A 20,356-nucleotide genomic window follows, 5' to 3' on the forward strand; every position below is an offset into this window, starting at 1 on the left:
AAACCATGGGATCGGCTTACTGGTGCTTATTCGATGTTCGGGATCTAGTGCCTGCTGTATAGGCTACCTGGAACACCGACTTAGACAAGCAACCTCAAAATGCCTCATCTCGTCACGCCGCAAGTAAATATGTAATTTTGTACTTTTGTGTGTTAACATAAGAACTTCAGGCTAAAAATGCAATCTCACCACCTCTTGTGGTAGAAGTTGCTTATGACCAAAGTGGTGTGTGATAAAGAATGAAATAGTTCTAAATTAAAAACGTGGAGTAATACGATATTCAAATTATTCTTGCACATATCAACACGGAGCAGAAAAGAAAAAAAAAGGTTTCTTTAAATGTGTTAGAGGCGTTTTGTCACGATTTACCGGCGGCTGCTGTGAGTTGTTAAAACTTTTGCAGTTGTGTTAAGCCCAGTTCTTATTCACGTTAGTGTCATTATCCAGCTAAGCGTTTGTTTAAAGTTTCCTGTCATTGAAAAATAACTAATGTTCGGGCACAGCGGAACAGTCATTTCGGGTAATCTAGTTTGCCTATTATTGAGCTTTGCAAAAAAAATGTTTTCGTTACAGGGTTGAGTTGGGCAAACTTACCTACCTGTTACATTAAAACAGGTTACACAAATCAGTAAAAGCAGATTTTAGAGCAGACTACTTATTCCTATTAAGCTTTAAAGTTGTTTATTTCACAAAAAATAGTTGGAAGTCACAGTATGAAAGGCGCAATTGTTGGATTAACGTTAATCGCGCTACAGCTGCACCGTGTTATGGGTTTCCATACCACTAGTTCCAATGGTAGGATTCAAATTTTTTGTCGGCCGGTTCTATCACAAAAGTCATATATTTCAGCCAGTTCTGTTACAAAAAGTCCTTTGACAGTAACCAGTAATGCTAACCGGTTCGCTGATCTCATAAGATTTCGTAAGACGGTTTTGCAGAACCGGAGCAAACCGACTGAATCCCACCACTGACTAGTCCACAGCAAATTTGGTTTGACGCAATAAGTCTAATAGTTGGCCTTTGGGCATAAAGATCAAAGTAAAAAAAACTGGGCTCAAAAGTCCATTACACATCTTCATATCCCACGAAAAAAACGCATGAGTTTTTTTGTACTTGATGAAGAAAACATGGGCTTCGTTAGCTAACGAAAAAACGTTGCTCAAAAACCGTTTTCGTTGCTTATACAGCCCGTTTTTTTAATTTGAAACAAAATCATATTTGCTGCGTACATGATTTGCAAACCATTTGTGTTGACAAATCACTTTGCTGGTGCTGACTGAAGTGTTGGTTTGGTCGGGGTCCGTCCAGCCAAATCGCTGATGCGAGAATGTAGTGAAAAAGGCAATTGCACGCCACCGCTAGCCAACAATTTGCATTGTTCGAAGCAAAAGCGTTTGTTTACATCAGCAAATAACCGGCTGCGCCATTCTGAATGTAAGGCAACGTTGCTGAGAAACCTGCACTATTATTTGCCTCAGGGAGTTGTGTTTTATTTTGTAGTTACGAAGACTTGTGTCTAGCGCTCACGACAAGAACTTGTTGACGAAAAGACTTCCTCCAACTGCCAGTTTTACAGTACACAGTCATTGTACAGCAGGAAAGCACTGCGCTATGTTGCAAGGCCAGAAGGCTGCAGCTAGCAGTAAAGGACCTAAAGTAGTTATTGTTGGTGCTGGTATTAGTGGCCTAGCTGCAGCAGCCAAGCTTTCAGCCAACAATATCAACAATCTGCTGGTTTTGGAAGGCAAAAATCGAATTGGGGGCAGAATTTCAACCATTAAAATTGGTATGTTATTGATTATTGTGGTGCTATTGAATGTTCAAAGCTGTAGTAAACCCTTTGTTTGGTATTTCAATTGCTTGTGTTCAATACAAACCATATTTTTATATTGTAAACATTAAGCCTGTTCGCACTGAACAGTTGTCTGTCTGACTTCCTGCAGTCACTCAAACCCTACACTACAGCATTTGAAATATTCATGATTTTGTTTGTTGTGTGAACAGACCCAAAATTAGTCCTACAGGTTTAGGTCTTGAAATATGTTTTGCTGAAGACAGTCACTTAAGTTAACAAACCATGCTTTTCACATTGACACAAACAAGTCTTTTATTTTTTGGCGTTTCATGAATAACGTGAGGCGTTTCATGAATAACGAACGTTTCATGAATAACGTCACGTTCCGCTTCGTTAAACAGTCGGTAATACGAGAATTGACCGCATTGTGACGAGAAAAAGGAGTTCGTCTCCCCCATAAAATTGCGGTTTTCAGCCTATCGGGACTAGTCAAAAACCAAAAAATCTAACATGCTTCAGAACGTAACCTTCTACCTGCTGTTTTAATTGATTTTTTAACAGCGGGTTTATTAAACTTTACTGCTTAACCGCGAAAGTTCTAATATTAACGACGATACTGTTTTATTGAGTGACCGAGTCGTTAAAAAGACAGATATGTGCTTCTTATGAACGATAAAAGCTCAAGGCAAAGCGCAGCTTTTGTTATTGATTTAGTCTCTATTTTAAGTTCCTTCTTGCGAAACGTTCATGTGTTTTAACATTCAATACAAGCATTTAACTTGACTTTAACAAGTATTTGTAAAAACGATGCACACAAAACTCTAGCACCCCCTGAACTTCAATTGTTATTAATTTTTCTGTCGAAAAAGAAGGTGTAATTTATCTGTAAAAAAGTTGATCATGTTCTAAAACGGGGGTGTGCAACCTGCGGCCCGTGGGTCAAATGCGGCCTTTAGAGACCCTTGTATGTCAAATATACTGGCAAACGAGTCCAATTATTCTATATTTTTAAACAGATTAATGCGCCTGGTGCTATTTTTCTGCGACCTGGCAATATGTGGCTAGAATCAAATGCCATTATGTGGCTAGAAACCTTGTGTTATATAAAGGTGCGGCCAGCGATATTTGGCCCAACAGTGACAAAGGTTGCACACCCCTGTTCTAAAACATTCCAGACTTTTTTTCATGCGTTTTTTGACTGAAGGTTTATAAAAATTTAAATCCAGGGGGTTGCCAAAGTTTTGAACCCTATAGGTGATTTATTGCTTACCCCCTGTTGCACAACGTTTACAGGCGATCGTTTCGTGGAGGAAGGAGCTACTTGGATTCACGGTGCAGATGGAAATCCCATACTTGCAATCGCCAGAAGTATTGGCGCAAAGGTAGAAGTATGGTGAGTAAATTGCTAAGTACCTTGCGTATTTTTGAGTTCGAGTACATTATTTTTTTCCAATTTAACATTTTTAAATTCTAGTGAAGTCTTACATCTTACGATACCGGCGACGAATCATTGCAATAAGTTATTGAAAAATCGCGTATTTGATTGAAAAATCGTTTTGTTAACAGTAGATTCGTTTCGAACTTTTTTTATTTAAAGCACAATTTCCGTTGGCAAAAGCAACATAATAAGTTATTCCTGCCCTTAAAGCGTCCCCAGCGCATTCAGATCACATAGTTTGAACTTTACACTGTCGGCTTACAGAGTACAGACCGCGTAACTTACCCAGCAATCCTGATTTCTGCTGAGTCAGCAAAAAAACAATCTTCTTCCTTATTTTAACACAGCAAAGCGGGGCGTGACTCATCTTTCTTGCACCATACAATCCACTTATACCGACTAAGTCACAAAGTCTGGTGGTTTTGTATCTGGTTTGGCATTAAGGCATATCAGTACATGCACTTAAATACACACTTAATGGTTTTGGGTCGTTTTCGCAATGTGGTCAACTTTTAATGTCAAGTTTTTAGGTTTGTTAAATTGCAGCAGAATACAATTAGTAGCAGGGTAGGTACAATGCTTTTACCACGAATCTGCAGGCTCAAATACGTGAAAAGTTAGCGTGACCACCTAACCACATGCAAACTATTTTTGACTCGCAAATGTTTTTAGTGCTTCACATTTACAGCGCTTCACATTTACAATAACATTTTGACCGTGTTTATCTCTCAGAGTTCGTAGTAATTCACCAACTTGAATAAGCAATCAATTTTGAACCAAAAGGAAATTACTGACAATCAATGTTTACTTTAAGCTACGCGTATGTGCAATGGCGCAGTGTTTTCGGTGTGTGATCCTGTATACCAGTGGTTCTCAAACTCGGTTTTCGGGGGCGCATGCGGCTCCCAACTACTTATTTTGCGGTTCGCACCAGACCTCAGAAAACCACCAAACATTGCTATTTTAGCTTTGAAAGTCATCTTCTTTAGTGATTTTCTCAAGGTTTCGTTTTTTTGCGGCTCTACACACTTAAAAAATCTACACACTTAAAAAATACAATTTGGCCCCGACAATAAAAAAGTTTGAGAACCACTGCTGTATACTCAGGGCTCTTGTGTGTATGTCCAGACACATGAAAATCTATGCAACACATGAACTATTGCGTGGCCGCAGCATGTTCATCTAATGTTGTTCATAGTGGTTCTAAGTGTACTCAATGAGCTTGTGCGTATGCCAAAACACATGGAAGTATATACTGTGTATAAACTGGTGTGTGGACACAGCGTGCGCATGAGCTTGTGTGTATGCCCAGACACATAAAACCTATACTACACATAAACTCGTGTATGACCACAGCATGTACATCTAATGCTGCCCACAGTGGTCCTCAGTGTACCGAAGGAGCTTGTGTGTATATCCACACACATGGAAATCTAATATTGTGCATAACCTAGTCTAAACACATAAAGTAATGGAGTAAACACTTGCTAACACATTTATGTTTTGTGTGAAGGGATTACGCTGAGAAGATTGAAAAAGCAGGATGGCACAGGAAGAATGGGCGAAGGTTCAGTAATGCAGAGATTAAAATGTTGCAAGAAGCCTACAAGACGCACCTAGCTATCATCGAAAACATGATCTTTACAGAATGCAAGGACGAAGACTTTCTTCACGAGCACAGGCGTCAAAACGTGCTAAATTTCTTCGAAGAGGTGTGGGAGGAGCAAATCCTCCGGGGGAGAACTGGGGAGGAGGAGGAAATCCTCCGTTCATCCTTGCGCCTCTTGTACCATAAAGAGTGCCAGGACGCCGGGGTGAAAGACATCCGAGATTGTGCTATTCACTCCTTCGCTGTGTACGAAACCCTGCAGGGATACGACTCCGTTCTTCCTGGGGGTTACGACAAAATCCTGGAACCCGTCGCGAGGGAGATCCCCGAAAGCGCGATCCGACTGAACAGCGCGGTTGAGCGCATCGAGTGGAATGACGGCGTCGGTGGGTGTGGTTGCCACGACAACGGAAAGAAGCCGGTCCGTGTTATTTATAACGACTTGGCGAGTGGAAGAAAAGAAACTGTGTACGCCGATCACGTTATTGTCACCGTTTCGATCGGCTGCCTCCACCGTTACGGCCCATCAACTTTCTTTCCTCCGCTGCCTGAAGACAAAACCTCAGCATGTAAAAGGTGTGTTGTTATATTTAGCTAAATAACAATAAAGAGATGTAATAGGCTGGGTCGGACTTTTTAGGTCTGATTTGGGCATTAATTCAAACTCTAGCACGTTTTGTTTTTCTTTTTTGCGCTAACAGTAGGTGCATTGATTTGTTGTGTCCAACCGTACCCATACAGCCCGTAGATCTGTATGTAAGCTTATCTGACAAATACGTTAATTCGATGACTTAACTACACCGAAAACACACTAACAATTTTTGTGCAGATTATCATTCGACACTGTGAACAAAATCGCCCTCGCGTACGACCAGCCTTTCTGGTCACGTGACCAAACCGCCGTCATCCTACTGGCCGATGACGTCACGCTGGGCAAGGGCGAGCACTGGTCACGTGACCTCATCCAATTTAACGTCCGAGGTTCTGGCGACGCTCGCTGGCTCGAAGTGAGTAACTTTACCTTTTTATATAGCTTAATCGGATGGTTTACCACGCGGCATCCAATACAAGATACAGATGTGTTGGAATTGTACGTAAGAATGTCCTAGATGTGGTTCCAGGAAAAGAGTGCTTGCAACCTTTAGCAACATTGCTTAGATCTGTGGTCTCAACCTTTCATGGACCGTGGCCTCCTAAACGTAGATTTTGGGCCTCGTAGCCCCTTTTAATAACAATGTAAGATCTGGCCCCTTGCAAATGAAGTAAATGGCAAACTCGTGTTGAAATTTATTAGTTTCGGCTTTTAACTAGTCGAATAGAGTAAACAACAGTTTTCTCTGGGAATTGTAAAGCGTTTTCAAATAAAGCAATAGAAAATTACTCACAGTCAAAACGAAGGGAATTATCGAAAGTAGTCATCATTCTGCCCTCGAATGGAAATAATATCACGTATTTCCGCCCAAAGCTTGCATATAATTAACAAATGTCATTAATTCACTTTTTGACATTTCCTCACCCTGATGACAATACTTGAAAAATATCACGATTATATGCAAATACACAGGCCCGAATTCATGCCTAATTATGGGTTCCCTTCCCTGAAGGGGACACATATTGTTTTTGTCCGTATTTTTTTTTCTTTTTTTCCGTCTAACGCGGATTTGTTCCCACGTTTTGATCAAGAAAGAATGGTTCAAACTTTTTCAAATTTACACACATTACAGATATTGGTCTAAAGATGGTCCATGTGAATTTTGACCCCGTTTGATCCCTCGATTCACCCACAGCCCCCCAAAACGTAATTTTTGCTATACTTGCTAAAGTACTTCATTTAGAAGTTATATGCTTTGGTTTTTGGTGCAATATAAGGTATTTCAAAGAATTTTGTACCTTAAAAAAAGATTTACCCATTTTCACCCCTTAAACCCCCAAAATATTCGTTTCTATCTAACACTGGTTTGTTAATTGCGTTTGGTCAAGAAAGAGTGCTTTAAATTTATTCAAATTTGCACAGATGTTAGTTATTGTTTCGAATTTGATCCTCCTGAAGTTTGACCCCAAACGACCCAGCGGTTCACCCACAGGCCCCCAAAACGAAAAAAAATTAAAAACGGCTGTACTGACCCAATTACATAATCTGAGGGTTTCATGCTTTGTTGGTTGGTGCAATGTAAGCTATTCTAAAGAATTTTGTAACTTTTTATTGGATTCACCTATTTTTACCCCTTAAACCCCAAAATAATAAGTTTTAGGCCAGAAATACAAGGCCTTATGTGCTGAAATGTTAAACAATTGTTTGCAGTAGGTTATTCGTTTAGTATTTAAAAATTTGCCTTAATCGGCCAAATAGTTACTTTTGCAGCCCATAATATGTGTACACTGTCAGTCAGATAGAAGTCTCAACTCTCAAGGGAGTAATTCGCTTGTTTACGATTAAGGCGGGTGAATGCAGCGGGAGTGCTCAGCTTGACGTCCGCCGGACGTGTTACGAGACAGTCGTGTTGGTGATTAGATATCAGCTGTTTTTGCGCAGCAATGCTATGTCGTTTTATTAAGTTATCAAACACATTTTCACTTTTGGAAAATTGTGTTTAAAAACTGACCTTGAACGACAATATCAAGGTCAAACCATGAGAATAAATTGAAAGTATTTATCCTGTTCTTATTTACTGTTTTTTTTGTAATTATATACATGACAATAATGATGCAAAAAGAATATGGACAAAACTTTTAAAGTTGGGTTAAGTTTTTCCTTAAGAATCTAAAAATAACCAGGATGTTTGTTCACTGTGAATCCGCACAAACACGCGTGTGGGGACCCATTCGTTTTTGCTTGCAAAAACAATCATATGTGTAGATCAAATAATGTGTATAGTAAATTGGTAAATATCTAACAATGATTGTGCCCTATTTTTACTGTTACCAAATCGCATATGCATATGTGTGGGGACCCATTAGATTATGCTTGCAGAAACAATTATGTTATAAAGTGCCAGGAAAAAGATAGGGACCCAATGAAATGTAGGTGCCAAATATATATCCTTTATAAATATAGTAAATGGTATATGTGATACATCGTTAAATATGATATAGTATATGTAAACTGGCAATATATAGGAAAACCACTATTCTAGTTTGCATAAAGGACCTTGTTTATCGTCAACAAATGTCATTTGTTCTATTTTATAAATTTTCCTCCCCCTAACAACAGTTGCAAATCATGTACAATGAACCAGGTGTATTTAGGTCCTAAATTAGGAGTTTTTTTAGTTTGTGTTTGGGTAATACTTTTGGAATAAACACACTGTAAATATTTTTGCAATTGATTTGCCCTATATCAGTAGAAACAAAGTACTCAACCGCTAAACACATATTTCCTAGTGATAACCTTTCGTAATTGATTTCGTTGACCTAAATTATCTCAGCGGTGCCAAATATTATTTTTGAGTGTTGAAACAATATTTGGACAAATCACTGTCTGTAATTTTGCAGCAATTTTTTTATTTGTTATCAGGGCTGGTTATGTGGAGATCACGCAGACGAAGTAGAAAAGTTAACGAATGATGAAGTTGGGAAAACATGCACGGAATTGTTTCGAAAGTTTGTTGGTAAATTACTAGGTTAGCTCAAGGAACAAAATTACTCACTTGCTTTTCTAGATTAGGAGTTCTTTGCCGGGGGTAATTAATTATCTTTTGGGGGTGAATGTATAAGTAGGCATAATTGTTGGCATTCCTAAAGAAACGAAACATAGATTTTCCTGATTTAGTCCATTAAATCAATATAAAACCGTCAAGCCAAAAAAATATGTAAGGTGTGAACATGGCACACTGTTTCGATCTATGTGGTTTCATCAGTGCATAAGACCGTATTGGCTAGTATAGCCATCTAACGACACTCCAGTTAACAACAACCAACAAACCATGCCTCACCAAACTGTTCGACACCAAAACTAGAGACAAACCACAGTCCAAACCGGTTCATAATTGCCAAACAACTGCAATTCCTAGCAATTCACTGTAAACAGGTTAACTAACAAGAAACTTATCTAAACTTTGTTTTTGCAACACTTTTAGTTTGTCACTATTGAATCCTGGGGCTCAAATTTTTCCAAGCTACAAAACGGTTAAGTACCCCCGTTTTAGAGATATCACAAAGTTGTCTCCTTGTGTCCACTTGTTTTTCTCGCCTAATGTGTTTTTAAATGTCATTTTGAATTTAAACAGCAGCGTTTAAAACAGAAAAGCTGCATTTGCTGCCAAATTTATGAGCAGCCTCTTCAATTTAAACAGCACGAACCATGGGTTTTTGAAAACTTGATTTCCTTGTTTTGAAAACTTGATTTAACACCCGAGCTTCTTGGAAGGCAGTGATTAGTGGTTTCCTACATAGCTCAGCTCTTTAGATGTGTAAGATGGTGCAAGACGCTATGCTTAGTGGTCCTTTGAAACAGTTTTTTCTGGCTGCAACAAGTGACAGACCCAGTGTTTTTTTAAGGTGTTTTGGGGGACCGAAACGATCCCCCAAATTTCACCAGCGGTTTCCCAAAATTTGGACTTGAAACTACAACTACAGTTTTTGGTATTTAAATGAAACACTTGCGGTCTCTTAAAACTACTTAGCGGTCACCCAAACCAAACGCATGTGGGGACCCATTAGTTTTTGTTTACAAAAACAACCATATGTGTAGATCAAATGATATGTATAGTAAATTGGTAAATATCGTATAGAATATATAAAATGGAAGTATATCAGAAAGCCACCATTCTAGTTTTACTTGGAAATAATTTTTCATTCTCTCTTACACGACTGTTTTTTTTTTCACCTTATTTGCCTAAACTAGTGATTCTCAAACGCAGCTCCCAACTACTTATTTTGCGGCTCGGATCAGACCTCGGAAAACCACCAAAGATTGCTATTTTAGCTTTCAAGGAAATAATCTTTAGTGATTTTCTGAGGTCTCGTTTTTTGGCGGCTCCTTTTGGCCCCGACAATAAAACAGTTTGAGAACCACTGGCCTAAACCAAGCGATGTATTTGTTTATTAACTTCCACCATACTTCACAGGTCCCCACGTGCCTGAACCCACGGTAACACACGTAACACGCTGGGGTTCGGACCGTTTCTGCCATGGCTCGTACGCCTGCCTCAACAGAGACACCACAGGCGATGACATAGACAACCTGGCGGCCCCGTTGCCAGGCAACAAAGACGCCACACACCCGCTGCAGTTGCTCTTTGCAGGAGAGGCCACAAGCAGGAAATATTTTGGAACCGTCCACGGTGCAATGTTTAGTGGTCAGCGCGAAGCTGATCGGATATTACGTCATTATTCGAAAGCTGTCGGCTCGGTCAAAGGTTGCAATGGCGTCGACTCGAAAGTGTTGCAGCAGCTGTCCAAGGTTTAGATTAGTGATGTACATAATTAACAGGAAAAGTTTAAACTTAAAGTGCAATATTCTTTTTAATCGTTGAAATGGATGTTTTGTAACTAGTCGTATTTTGATAATGCAAATTGACTTGTTTATGCCACTTTAAATAAACTGAAAAAAAATTAAATAAAATTAAAAAGGTTTATTTCGTTGAAATGTTTCGGCCAACCGAAATTGAAATGATTTTGGCCGAAGGTGGATCACTTGTTTAAATTGCCTTTCGTCAATTTTGTCCTATTTTGATTCGAAGTGCAATACCACAGTCCGACAAGTTTATGATTGTAAAATCGACAAAAACAATTTCGTTTCTTGCGTTTTGATTACTTTTTAACAAAAACAACATTTTAAAACAGCAAATTTACAGAAAACAATATGTTGCGTTAATTTTTAACCTATTTAAAATTTAAGTTTCCCAACATCAGATAAATCTTTACCAACGTTTTTTATGTATCATACGTAAATATCTGAATGCTGTGTTAAAATTGCAGTTTTCTGAACCTGCGATTACAGCGTTATATCAACTTTAGATAAAAACGCATATAACCCAATATTTTTAAATTGCTTTGACAATACAGGTATACCATGCTTCCAGTTCTACGCTTATATAAATCTGACTAAAAATGTTAAACTTATATATATCGTTCTGGTTAGCATATAAATCCAAGTGCCCACTACCTTTCTATCCATGGTTAAGCTATGCTGCTTGACGAGTTGTGTTATTTCACTTATGTGATAATGTTTTTTGCAAGCAAGACAATCTGATCATGGAATATTTAGGTTGCCCAAATTGTATTTATTTTGTTGCATTTTTGACGGGTCTCGATTATAGTACACCAGAAATTGCCTTAAAGGATATTTGAATATGTGACTTTACTGAGTGACCTTATTGTGAGGACAAAATTGTATGCGGTGATTGGTTTATTTGTAAAACGTTACCTCTATTGTTATTTTGAACATGCTACCTTTGCCTATGCGCCATTCGTTCTGTTTCAAAAGTATTTCAATGCAGACCGTATTAATTCGATTTAAAAATCATTCCTGCTATTTCTTTGTGCAAAACACTTGTTTAAGTAAAAATTACGCATTATTTAATGACACTGAGCGTATGCAAATTAGCCTTCAAAGGTTGAAAATAAAATGCTTTTGTTTAAATCTTCAGTTTAATGGTAGGTCCAACCAAATGTTTAGTCTTTTCCACTATTACCATACTGCTTGGATTAATGCAAACTGTTGACATGATCACGTGTGTGTCGCTTACCAAACAAAAGAAATAAAAAGAGCATTAGCATGGTTGTTAAGTAATAAAACTAAACAGTTAACGATTAGTTTATTTGTGACCAGAAATGGGTATTTAACCGTTTTTTTTTTTTGACAAATTATAAATCTTTGAACATTTATCGTACTTACAGTATATACACCGGCAGTGGGCGTCATGAGTTTTTACATTCAAAAAATACTTTGCCCCGTAAGCTGAAATAAATAAATCTCCAATACAGCTTCACAATAATTTTCGGAAACCCTGTTTGTTAACCAATTGCCTGCAACAAACATAGCTGTTTTCACGCTTCTAGCACTAAAACAAAGGCACGAACCTAATCAATATCATTCCTGATTGCTGTTTCTGGCGTTTCTTGACCTGGGGCAGAAAGTGCTTTATTTGTGACAAGAACCCTTGCAACATTGCTTGTAGTTACCACGAAATAGCCTCATGCAAACTAAAGACTGCTGGTCAAATAGCCAACTAGTTTGAAGCCTTTGTTGTTTTCTGAATTGTTGATTATTTCGTCATGAAACAACAAAGACAGTCAACAATCCCACAATTCCTTGCGCTTAACCTGATGCAAGCAGCAGGACAAGCAAGCTGACAAAGAAACATTTAAGCAAGCACAAAATGGACCCGAAAAGGTATGTTTTGTCGTTTTTTTCCACGCACTCATATTCTATGACTTTGTTTGCATATTGTATGATCAACTTGCTTAACTAAATTTTAACAGTGACGCATTTATGTGAGTTTAAACCATGATTTAATTGGCCTTATTTGGTTTTTTTGTGTGTAATGTTGCTGGTTGTACAGCAAATTACTTCCAAAGTAAAAATTTACATGTAAAAAAAGTAAAATTTTTAAAAATTTACAAGCACAAAAGTGAACCAACTAAGCGAAGATTTAGTGTTAGTATTTATTCAGGTAAAATGTTTTAAAACATGTCGCAGCAGTCAAGACAAAAAAGCAATGACTGTAGTTATTTTGCTGCCTTTTATGTGTATTGTTACATGACATTTTTGGTGCAAATTCTTCGCTTGCGTTTTTAGGGCCTCGTTAACATTTTGCAAAACTATATGTTGGTTGTCATATTTTTGGTGCCTGCACACTCATACATACCTACATAGATATTATAATGCATTTAAGATTTTTATGTTATAATTTAAGTTTAATGCAAAAAAGCATGTCGCTTTTTAGTGCAATTTGTACAAATCTAAATGTCATTAAATTTAAAAAGAATGTTGTTAAAAGTTTGGTTTGTGAAAGCTTGTTAGTATACAACAGGGGTTCTTAACCTGGGGTGCACGCACCCCCAAGGGGTGCGAGAACTGTTCCTAGGGGGTGCGGGGATGCTGAATCATTAAGGTTGGTTAGGTCAATTCTATTTAAGCATTTACAGAAGGGGGAGCGAAAATTGGTTAGTGATTTGTAAGGGGGTGCGAAAATTGGTTGGTGATTTGAAAGGGGTGCAGCAAGGAAAAAAGGTTAAGAACCACTGGTATACAAAACCAGTTTGGCTAACTGGACTGTTTGTTGATGTGACATATTTTGCATAAAGATAAAACTAAATCAAATAGTTCTAGTGTGTTGTTAATTTTTATTTTCCAATCTTCTATACCTTGTTTTGTGGCCGCTTGGTGGTGGTGTTGTGCCAAATTTTTAGTTAGGCCCACCAGCTTTATGTTTTGTTGTACATGTTCTAGGCATAACTTCTTCAGCTACTCAAGCTGGAAAAACGACAGACTGGTGTTGGCCGTCGGTCAAGAGTTTGAACACCGACGTAGTTTCTATTTCGATGGCCGAGTGCGCGCGTGTAATCGGTAAATAAGCTGATCGTTTGTATTTAAACATTTCTCGGTAAGGCCTTAAGCGAAGTCGAACACTTTTATCTGAACTTCTAACTTCAACTTTACATGATTTCAATGACTGTTGCGACACGAAAATGGACGCTTAAGCCATTACGTAACTTAACTGTGCACGAACTTTGGAGGGGTGCGGCTCATTGGGCAGGCGTAACCGACAAAGTGTCTACGTCACCAAACAAAGTTATGACGTGCGACCTTGGACCTTTGTAGTCTCAGGCCTCTCACAGTCTCGAGTCTGTAACGAGTTTGATTGATGTCCCTGGCTAATGAGTTAAGCAGACGGCGGACAAACACTTGGCCGATAAGTAGCTGTAGGTACAATATTATGTGGCGTAATAGGCTGTTTTGTGACTGCCGTTTGCGTGTTTGGTGAATGGAGAGCGGCAATTAGTAAGTTCCCACCTTAGCGTTGCACGTGCGCTTCGAACCAGCGTGATTTCTGTGCTAGTTACCGACGGGTCGACACTCCCACCATGCCAAGGCACATCACATGTAATCGAGCGACTTCTGTGAAAAAGCCATTTCAGAGAAACCTAGTACACATGAAGAGAGAATGATGTACAAGGCTCTCGCTGGGTCGCAATAATTTTGCGGTACGGCTTCGTCGGAAATTTCGCCATTTCATTATAAAGTGCCGTTTTGGGTCGCGTTTCGGAGAACAATCGTCTGAATATGTAGTGAAATCAGCACCATTGGAATTTTTATTGCATAGATGGCCATTTGGCGGGTAAAAATCAAAACAAACGCTTTATAAAATCTCAAAAGCTTTCTTGTGTATAGTGTGAATTTTACTAGTATTTTATTCCTTATGTACTCGTTGTATTGATTTTGTTTTGCTGCTTGCATGGTTTTTAAGTCAAATTTTACACGATAGGTAAATCGGCAAATATGCAAAAACATTTTCCGCTGTAAGGCAACGTAAAGCTCCCCAACTGTGTCAGATCGACAATTTGTTTTGTAATTACTTTCGTATTTTGGAAAACCTGTGTATTTCCACCCTCTTCGACTCATCGGCACTCTAGAGTTTAGACGAGATGTAAGCATTGTTGGACTTTGGCGTCTGTGATTCCAAAAGGATAGATTTATTTTAAAATGCTTTGGGGCGTTGTACATCAAATTGCACCCCGGTTGGTAACCATGGTTAAACAATTACAAAGTAAGTAAACCAACGTTAAAGACGAACTTTAAGTACTTTGGGTCACGGTTTCAAGGCATATGATTCAGTTAAGTCTTATTGCGCAGACACTAATATCCTACGTTAAACGCTTGACAATGTTATGGAAAGGGAGTTTAATTTCGGTTTTCGAGTGGGCTACTCCATTGGGTTTGGCGCATGAATTAAGGCGTTTAGTTAGGGCTTTCCATACGTGAACGAATGGGCGTCAACCTGAAAATATTAATTCGTAGAATCTGTCCATTTTAGTGCGATTAAACGACGGTTTGTGGCGTATACGGTTTGTGGCTACCGGTTAAAAAGTTTCAGAACAAGTTGTAATTGCTGAATATCACCAGGTGCTTACTTATCTTTGGCGTCGATTCAACACTAATTACTCTGTTCGCTTGGCGCCCTTTTCATATCGTCGCCACCGTTGCGCTATTTAGTGGCCGAAAATTTACATATGGATAGGGTTTAATTGCAGCGTGTTTGTGACCGCTACGTGAGATGATGAGTACAGATGCTAGGTTTAAATCCAGTAGCTGCTACCTTGTTTACCACAAATTATTACCTTAGCAGGGTTATGTAACAACCGCAATTTTATTGAACCTAATTTACACGTGCGAGCAAACGCGTTTAAAGTTAAACTGGTTGTTGAAATCGTCCACGACTTCCGATTTTTGGACTTGTAATAAAACTTCGTTTTACTGATTGCTAATAGCAAGCAAATTGCTACGCCGGTAGATTGTGATTTTCTCAATTGTCGAGGTTTTTAGAATTTTACACTGATTTTTGTTGTTGATACATTACTTTTCGAAAAACGCATGTAATTGAAATTTACATATTTAACTTGTTGTGATTTGTCCAAGACCTTGACATGAAGGTCGTTGCCCCCAGTGATTTACGTCACAACTTGCGATTCAAACCACCCACCCTGCAAAAGCGTTAATTGGATGCAAGTCGCGCGACCCTTGAAGACGTCGTAATCCCTTTTACAAACAAGTGCTGCTGGAAGCGGCAGGAACCAATTGTGTAATGACGCACAGCGCGACTCGACCCTATCCCTTTATGACGTCACAGAAGATACCCTTGGAGATGAATCGACCGAACTCAACCGACCAGAACGTCAATATTGCACACGCATGCGCAAAACGCTTGAATAATCGTCACTTGTCGTTTTGCTTACTTGGCTTTTAACCATAGAACGAATGGTCAAGAAAAAAAAATTGCGTTTGTTTGCGCCTAAGTTGCACAAATGAGTTTTCGAATCACATCTTGAGATGTGTTCAATTTTTGCACCTAGGATTCGCGATTGTTTTATTTTCAACGTTTGCAAAAGTGATCAAATTGTTTGGTTTAAAATATTACAAAATTCGGTTCTTATGGTTCCTTTGTCTGCTTTTGAATGCAAAAAAATCGGACTTTCGTACATGCCAATATGCCAGTGTGTGTGGTCCAGCATACAAACATGTTTCCAATTGCATTTAAAGAGCGTGTCAGGCGTTAAATACGATGCCACACGCATCGCTTCAGATGAGAAATATTTGAAATTTATATTTCTCAAAGATGTGTAACAAATTTCTTGTAATCTGTGTATTGAATTCGGGACACATAAGTTCAACTAAAAAACTTTGAAAGTTCATTTGGAAACGTATTTCAAAAAGCGCGGTGACTTGCGATTGTCAAGAGTGAAACTGTAAATCGTTGGATTGACGTTTTTGACCTGATTGACCTTGGTTTTGGTGTGAAACGTGGTCACATAACACAAATCCATTTCCTAAAAAGATAGCACATGTTATCAACTACGTACAAGGCCAACCAATTAGGATGTCAAAAGCAGTCCAGGGCGCAGTTTGTTAATTTCCGCTTCTCAAACCGTGTCATGGTGGCGGAGTGCGTCAACTAGGCATTTTGCACACAATAACATTGTAATAATAGACATGGAATCCAATTAGTAGATTGAAATTAAAAGTGCGATGTGGGTTCATCGAACTGAGCTCGCTGATTTCGGACCACTCGGCACCTAGCACAAAGTCAAGTCAAAAACCATTGAGAATGATTATTAGAAGGAGTGTGACGATATAGGGCGAGGTATGTAGGTTAGCATAGGGTCGTTTCGTTCTGCGCCACGCTCTAGCACTTCAATGTTACCACATCACCTTGTCAGCAAAGACAATAAACTGTTGGTCACCTTCAGGGGAATACCCGTTCGTGACACCATGATGTTTGTGTTGCTGAGAGCAAGCTGTCATAGAAAAACACCGCTCCTAACGAGCGTGCTGTAGTTGGTCGTTGGTAACGTCAAACGGTTTAAAAACGAGATTTAACTTTGTTTTCATGATCAATGTTTTGCTTATAAGTTTCTTTTTTTTACTCTAGTGTCTAGTCCAATTTTTATTCTCTGTCGTAAATAAAGTTTACAATTTAAAATATTTTTGATCAAGTTGTGCAATCTCATTGACATGTCTTGTCTAAACAAGGTCATTGACAGTTGTCTTATACTGAGAGTTAAAATTGACATTTAAAGTCATACATTTCAAACCACATCAATTGTACGTGTATCATACATGTTTTATTGCAAATGGGGTAGCCGCAAAATAATGTCACTTCGTACGATTTTTACGTTCAATCGGGTTTTCCTTTAAATGTATTAAATCTTTGCAGTTTTCCTTTAATCCAATCACCACGTGTTGCATCAGGATTAAACCCGACCGCAAGTTACCCTGGAATGACATCAGTTAACCCCTCGAGCCAACAGAACCGCCCACAAGTTTGTTATCGATCGAAATCTGACCACGCGATGTATTTACGTGCGTACATGATCGTCACTTGTGTGTCATATTCTGCTGGGATACCAGCTACCACCTGCTGTGCCAGATGCCTATTAAGCCGTCGTGTCACTGGGATTATGTTAACGCAAGGCGGCTTTTTAATTTTAAATTCGATTTTATCTCGAGCTTATGTAAGCAAACAATTCGTGTCTACGATTTTAGGTTTCCATTGCACACAAAACGGCGACATTTATATTTAGTCTGAGGAACTCTTGCCAAATAAGGAGTGGTTAGGTTAGTTGATCCCCACTTTGTCATCTTTTATTATTGAATAACAATACCAAAATTAAAGGCCAAATATTTTCTGCTACAAAACGTAAAAAATGCAAAATTCAAAGACCACAGTGCTTCTCAACTTTTATTTCTGCCTTAGTTTTAGCAACATGTGTTCCAACACCTGTAAAATCCTATTTGAGCTTGTTACGATTGTTCGATTTTGACAACGTCATTGTGTGATTGTTTTACGTCATAAGATCGTATTGTTTTGTGACGAAGCAATTTTTTTGCAAGTCATTGCAATTTAGTCCAATAAGATTTATAGTGTGGAAGTCCTGGTACCTTGCGGCTAAAACTTTGTTCAAGAGAAAAGTATTTGTAAATAATTTTAAGCAACTTGGTTGGTAAAACTCCCCAGACACTTGTACTTTTTTTCCATCGCAAACAGGTTCTTCTATGAAGACATATTTGGAAATTTGAGTGCGCAAATTTGTCTACTGTGTAAAAAAATCTGTCTTCACGTCAGATAAAATCTTCAACGTTGTACACAAAGTCCGACATGCTTGTTGCCATACTAACCGTTGACCGTGACCTTACATGCAGTGGAGCACGTTCGTAGCTCCTACTACATGCAGATTGATTATCACGTTGTTGTGTACAACAGATTTAACGTAAGGAGAAAGGATTTGCTTGCGGTTTGGCTTGACTTGGTATGATCCAATGATCCAGTGTAATACGAGAGCGCGCTTGACGGCTAAGCTGGGAAAAATCGGAAATCCTGCAACAGGATGTACAACCGTGCTTTAAATATTGTCGCTAAGTCATGGATATTAGCGTTTGCACGAGAGGAAATGGTTTCTTTTTGTCCAGGTTGAATTGCATTTGTTTCGGTTCTTTAATCTGTTACTTCTGTTAAATTGCACATTTTTCATTTGTCCCATGCCTGCGAACGATTTAGATTTGCCATTTGATGTTTTGGTGAGCGACTTGAGACTTTTGAACGCGTTTCAACTGTTACTGTTTCACTCGAGTAATCAAAGGGCATTGTGACGTCACTTAGAACCCTGAGGAACCATTCCAGATGCACGTCGTCGATTTTACACGTCATGCGCAAAAAATCAAATACATTTACTACGATTCAAATTACTACGATTACCTCCGGTCACGTCATAACCAGTGATGCGAAGCGACAAAGTGTAACAAATCAGAAGATTATCGGGCTGCGTGCTTTTCGGAAGCCAGAGTGATTCACTCGCTGCCCAAAGTCGCCTGGTGGAATGAGATCAATCGGAATTGCCGAGTCACAGGCGCACTGCGGTTGTTGTGACAACAGAAACGCTGAGTCATCTTTGGTGCTTTCCGACCGCAAAAGGAGAAATTTCTTTCGTTTTGCGCAGGTGCACGCGAGAAACATACACAGTAACATGCAATTACTGCTTGTGGGAGACTTAAAAGCATGGGTGTGGGTGCGCAAGAACTAGAACTCATTTGTGGCGGGTTAGCAGGTTTAAAATCATTACTGGCTACTGGCAACACGATACCGAGAACTGAATGCCGGATATTTACCCAATTTTGCGTACTGGTCGTTATGCGGCACTTTGCGGTACGAAACTTGCAATTGAATACAGGCAACCTTTAGTTTCACTAATCACTCATACGTTCGAAAGCCTGGGCTTAATCAGTGGATGATGAACAGAACTTTCTTGGTAACTTGCGATAAATAGGACGCCCAGGTTTCACTTTGCATAGCTCCAAGATCGATACGCTTATACTTTAACTTATACTTTAAGCAACGTTAAAACGTGAGAATTTTATGCAACATTAAACCTAAATTTAGTATTTCCATCCATAAATTTCGCGTCTTAAATTACAATCTAGAAAAAAAAACACTTCAGCTTGAATGCACAATTACTTTATACGGAAGCAAAATGAAACTTCATCAATGCAAAACTTTCAAAAATATGCACATTTCGAGACTTACTCTGCATTCATAAAATTGTTATGGGTTGTACGAATATTATTGATAAACTTGTTATCAATTAAACTACCTGGTGTGGTGTTCTGATATGTAGTTGTAAGTAATACCTGTAATTATCGAACTTTTAAAAATTCCATTTGAATAAGGTACCGACGATAATTTTTTCAGCGATAACGCAAAAACAATGGATGACCTAATGTCTTTCTGAATTTGAGTTGAGGAAAAACTCAATAGTGCAATTTAATTTATCCCACCGCACGCAAAGTTCAAAAAGGCTCGTCAGTTCACTTGATGCAAGTGCACCAGCAACTTGCTCAGGGACCACACCTGACACACGACAGTCCGCGTGACCCCATGAAACACTTGAATGCCAGGCCTTAATCCAGGTCATCCACCGAAAGTGCGTTTTTAATTTACCGGACTTTCAAGATTAAAACCCTGGTCTTAATTGGACGCCTTCTTCCCGTGGCATTAAGCGCGAGCGCTGGTACGGCGGGGGCGCAGTTTCGAAAATGTCAAACTAAATCGTGAAGATCTGTGTGGGCTTGTCTATAGGCCTTCCTGCACGACTCGAAAGGCCACCAGTGCTATGTGCTTGACTCGGAGGCAATTTTGTGCTGATGTAATGACAGTTGAACAGTTATTGTGTCGAATAACTTGATGCTGGCTAATAAGTGCAAGCAATTGACTTGTTTTCAAGAGCATTGCGTATTAGTGGGTCACGACTTTCTGGTAAAATATGTATTTTAAAAGACTCTTCTTGTGAATATCAAGTT

General features: G+C 38.9%; 2 protein-coding genes across 3 annotated transcripts; both read left to right on the forward strand.

Annotated features, from left to right (window-relative positions):
• The first annotated feature begins 54 nt into the window (after positions 1–54).
• Positions 55–11,563, forward strand: LOC145237412 (spermine oxidase-like). 2 transcript variants are annotated; one of them, XM_080100264.1, is made up of 7 exons: positions 55–123; positions 1,501–1,786; positions 3,089–3,188; positions 4,747–5,418; positions 5,672–5,849; positions 8,357–8,450; positions 9,909–11,563. In XM_080100264.1, exons 1-7 carry the CDS (start codon positions 100–102, stop codon positions 10,247–10,249), a joined length of 1,695 nt encoding a protein of 564 aa, XP_079956390.1. In that variant the 5' UTR covers positions 55–99; the 3' UTR covers positions 10,250–11,563. The 2 variants fall into 2 exon arrangements, with proteins under 2 accessions (XP_079956390.1, XP_079956391.1); XM_080100265.1 differs by lacking the exon at positions 55–123 and adding an exon at positions 1,375–1,434.
• Positions 11,564–11,624: 61 nt separating this feature from the next.
• Positions 11,625–18,143, forward strand: LOC145237413 (uncharacterized). The gene is made up of 3 exons (XM_080100266.1): positions 11,625–12,178; positions 13,238–13,354; positions 17,220–18,143. The coding sequence occupies exons 1-3, from the start codon at positions 12,165–12,167 to the stop codon at positions 17,584–17,586; spliced, it is 498 nt and encodes a 165-aa protein (XP_079956392.1). The 5' UTR covers positions 11,625–12,164; the 3' UTR covers positions 17,587–18,143.
• Positions 18,144–20,356: the final 2,213 nt, after the last annotated feature.

This window comes from Phallusia mammillata, chromosome 7 (assembly GCF_965637545.1).
Source record: "Phallusia mammillata chromosome 7, kaPhaMamm4.hap1.1, whole genome shotgun sequence".
In the NCBI taxonomy this organism is placed as follows: Eukaryota; Metazoa; Chordata; class Ascidiacea; order Phlebobranchia; family Ascidiidae; genus Phallusia; species Phallusia mammillata.